At 41.1% G+C, this 3,334-nt stretch overlaps 1 protein-coding gene across 1 annotated transcript; it reads right to left on the reverse strand.

Annotated features, from left to right (window-relative positions):
• Positions 1 to 447: 447 nt before the first annotated feature.
• Positions 448 to 3,102, reverse strand: RNASE9 (ribonuclease A family member 9 (inactive)). Its single transcript, XM_037039802.1, has 2 exons — positions 3,025 to 3,102; positions 448 to 1,402 (listed from the first exon to the last, which is right to left on the reverse strand). Exon 2 carries the CDS (start codon positions 1,394 to 1,396, stop codon positions 827 to 829), a length of 570 nt encoding a protein of 189 aa, XP_036895697.1. The 5' UTR covers positions 1,397 to 1,402; positions 3,025 to 3,102; the 3' UTR covers positions 448 to 826.
• Positions 3,103 to 3,334: the final 232 nt, after the last annotated feature.

Raw genomic sequence — 3,334 nt, forward strand, 5'->3', positions numbered from 1 at the left:
ATGTTTTTAGATAAAGCCACACCTATGGGAAGTGGAGAAAGGAATTGTGAATAAATGTGACTGTCAAGAGTGATGACTTGTTTGTAGTTTTGTGAATAAGCTGAATCAAAGGCATGGGAATTCACAAAAGAAGTATCAAATAACTGAAAAATCCTTTGGGAAGTTTGCTATCCTGAATATTTAGGTATTTATCCCGAGGTATCTCCTATTAGAATCTATACCTTCATTTTCCTGTGAATATTGTGTTGTATGGAAAGAACAGAACAAGCAAAATACCTACAAATATAGCACTAAATAGATGAATTACAATACACAGTTTCTCAAGGGGCTCTGAGATCTTTTTGTTACAAATTGTTTCACAGAGAAAGGGAATCCCAAACTAAGAAACCTCATACCAGTGACGCTGGTCAGCGACCACAGCGGAGACACGTCACTGAGTCAATGCACTTTATTATTTTTACAGAACTAGAGATTCACACTAATACAACTTCAGAGCACATGTCAGGCAACCGTTTTCTGTTCTTCTTGGTGGTGGCCATCCTTCCACACAGGCATTCCTCCTCATAACACATTCACAATGTGCTCAGTTACATGACCTGTTTGAAGTCACATCTCCGAGCACTGTCTTTGACCCTAGCCCACGTTGCCTGCCTGTGGTGTTAGGGGAAGAAAAGAGGGAGGGGGATGATTACAATGAATGGGTCAAAATGACCATTCTCAACTTGGACCTATAAGAATCAGCATGGAGAGGAGAATACCCTCCCATTCTACAAAGAATACTCTTCTAGAATGGTGGGAGGAAGAGGTCTTCCTAGTGGCTGACACTTTACTGCTTGCCAGATATTTCCAAAATATCATTTACTTTCTCAGGAATAATTTCTCCAATATCATCTTGCCATTGGCAAGTGATAAGAGCATATCCCTTCTTGTAAACAGTTTCATAATAACAGCCTGACATCCTAATTCCACTTGTTAACTTACAGTGCAGTCCTTCTATTATTTTCTCGGTCTTGTGACATCTCTTAACTCCATTCTTACATGCCACAAACTTGCTGCTACAGGTCTTTTGTAACTCCTCATATGTTACTGGGAGAAAAAAATGTTCTTTCCTGCAGTAAAACCTGTCATGAACATTTCTGTACCTCATTTCAAAACTACAGTCATATTCATAATATAATGGAACTCTAGGAGGAATTATGACATGCTTTTGGAAAATTTCTTTGGTAGGTGGTTTGGTAGGCCCTGTGCTATATAACTCATCTATATAATCTTCTAATTCTTCTGCCAGATGATCTGACAAACCCAGATATTTTCCTTGCATTAGAACCTGCAGTGGAAGTGGCTGCAGCAGCAGGAGGAGCAGAGGCAGGGACTGCATGGTGAGTAGAGTTCTCATAGTTTCCTGTGGAGAATACAAGAGATAGGGAGATATGTTCTGTTGTGTTACAGTACCCCTTCTATTCCTGTGCAGGCTCCATTTCCACCACCTATAGCTTTTGTGAGCTCTAAGACTTTGGACCATTTTAAAATTGACAACTAAAATTGACAACTCCACCCTGGCTGGTGTAGCTCAGGGAACTGAGCGCTGGCCTGAGAACCAAAGGGTCGAAGGGTCTCGAGGATTGCAGGTTTGGTTCCCAGTCAGGGCACATGCCCAGGTTGTGGGCTAGGTCCCTAGTGGGGGTACATGAGAGAAATGATACTTCTCTCCCACTCTTTCTCCCTCCCTTCTCCCTCCCTTCCCCTCTCTAAAAATAAATTTTAAAAAATTGACAACTAACTCAGAATCTAAGTATGAGTACCTCCTAGTACCTCTAATATTGACTAAAAACTGACCTTACTACATTCAGTCTAAACTGACCTTACTGAGACTGTGGATAAGAGAGGGAGAATGAAGGTCTCAGAAGAGAAAGGGAAAAAATGGGAGAGATAAAAGTAAGATAGAAGAGAAGAAAAGGGTGAGAGACATAGGGTGGAGGGAAGGAGAAGAGAGATTGAGGCAGGGGGAGAGAGGAAGAAAAGCCCAAAGAAGGCTCGGTGCTCCCTCCCTCAGGGCTAATCTCCAGCTGGAACAAATACCAGTTCCCTTTTTAGGAATTAAGAACTTGTACGAAAAGAGCCATAAGTGATTTACTCTCCCCTCATTCACTTTCTTGAGACTTTCTCCTCTTGCATACTCTGACTATGGGTGCTCCTGGAGAAGATTGAGCAGGGTCAGTAGGGTCAAATGAACACTATATGATTAGCCTCTTTGTGTGTCTGTTTTTACATTTACCTCGTTGCCTGGAATGGCTCAGTCCGTTTGCAGCCTCCTCTGCCTTCTCTTAGTGCTCATAATTACTTTTCTACTAGGGTACATCCTGTGCCTTGTGTTTCTTCCTTTTTTGTCTCCTAGGTAGACTATCTGGTTTTTGCTATGATCAGGTTTTCACATCCCTATACCTTCTCCATTCTTGTATGCCTATTTGCAATTATGGTAACCTCATCATCAGATATTTCTGGCATAACTTCCCTCTCTGTGTGTTTCATGTCTATTCACCTCACAGTAGGTTGCACTAATATTTCCCCATACTTTAAATATGTACGAGCAAGTGTCTTTGCTACAAGATATATAAATCTGGGTAGATGACTTTTATTTCCTAGAATAAGTTACATTACTTTAAAAAGAAATTAAATTATTTAATTTGGTATACATTGGTGAAGCACATTATTATGCTTCCTGGTAATTATGTTAAGTGTTAACATATATTTTTTAAAATTTTTCTTAAAAGAGCCTGAGCAGAAGTAAATGGTTCTCAGAAATCATGCCCCATTGCTAGACATCAGGTCATAGTCTACTTTTTAGTGGAAACTGTCATCTTTCACAGGGCGCTCCTGGTCCTGATCATCATTTTCCACTCCTGTTCCAAATCTGCCTGTTAATCATCAATTCTCCAAGGAAGCTTCCTTCCCAGGGCAAGGCAGGTGCCTCAGGTAAACTGAAGAGCAGGCCTCCAGGCCTCTCCCCGCCTGTGGCCTCCTTACCTCTTTCAGTCCTTGTGTTGTTGGTGCTTCAGAGAGTAGATGTTCCAAGGGCTGGGCTGGGCTGGGCTGGGGAGAGCCTGACCCTGGGGATATAGAGCCTTCCTAAGAGTACAGGAGCTTGAAGTGGGAAGACAGAAGAACAAGTGTGAGCATCTGAGATAAACACATTCTTGGGATCACCCTAAAATAAAAATAATAAACAATAATGGTGAGCATAGTGAGCTTTCATCATCCAAACAACCTCATAATAAAGATATTACTTTTAGTAATGTTTTTGTTTTTTTAATGTAATTACCATTTCTTCATGAAG

The sequence above is a fragment of the Sturnira hondurensis genome, unplaced genomic scaffold, assembly GCF_014824575.4.
Source record: "Sturnira hondurensis isolate 20B ecotype Veracruz unplaced genomic scaffold, ASM1482457v3 Scaffold0025484, whole genome shotgun sequence".
NCBI lineage: Eukaryota > Metazoa > Chordata > Mammalia > Chiroptera > Phyllostomidae > Sturnira > Sturnira hondurensis.

Bases quoted from the DNA above. Each gene is read 5' to 3' on its own strand.
- RNASE9 (XM_037039802.1), bottom strand. From the start codon at position 1,396: ATGAGAACTCTACTCACCATGCAGTCCCTGCCTCTGCTCCTCCTGCTG.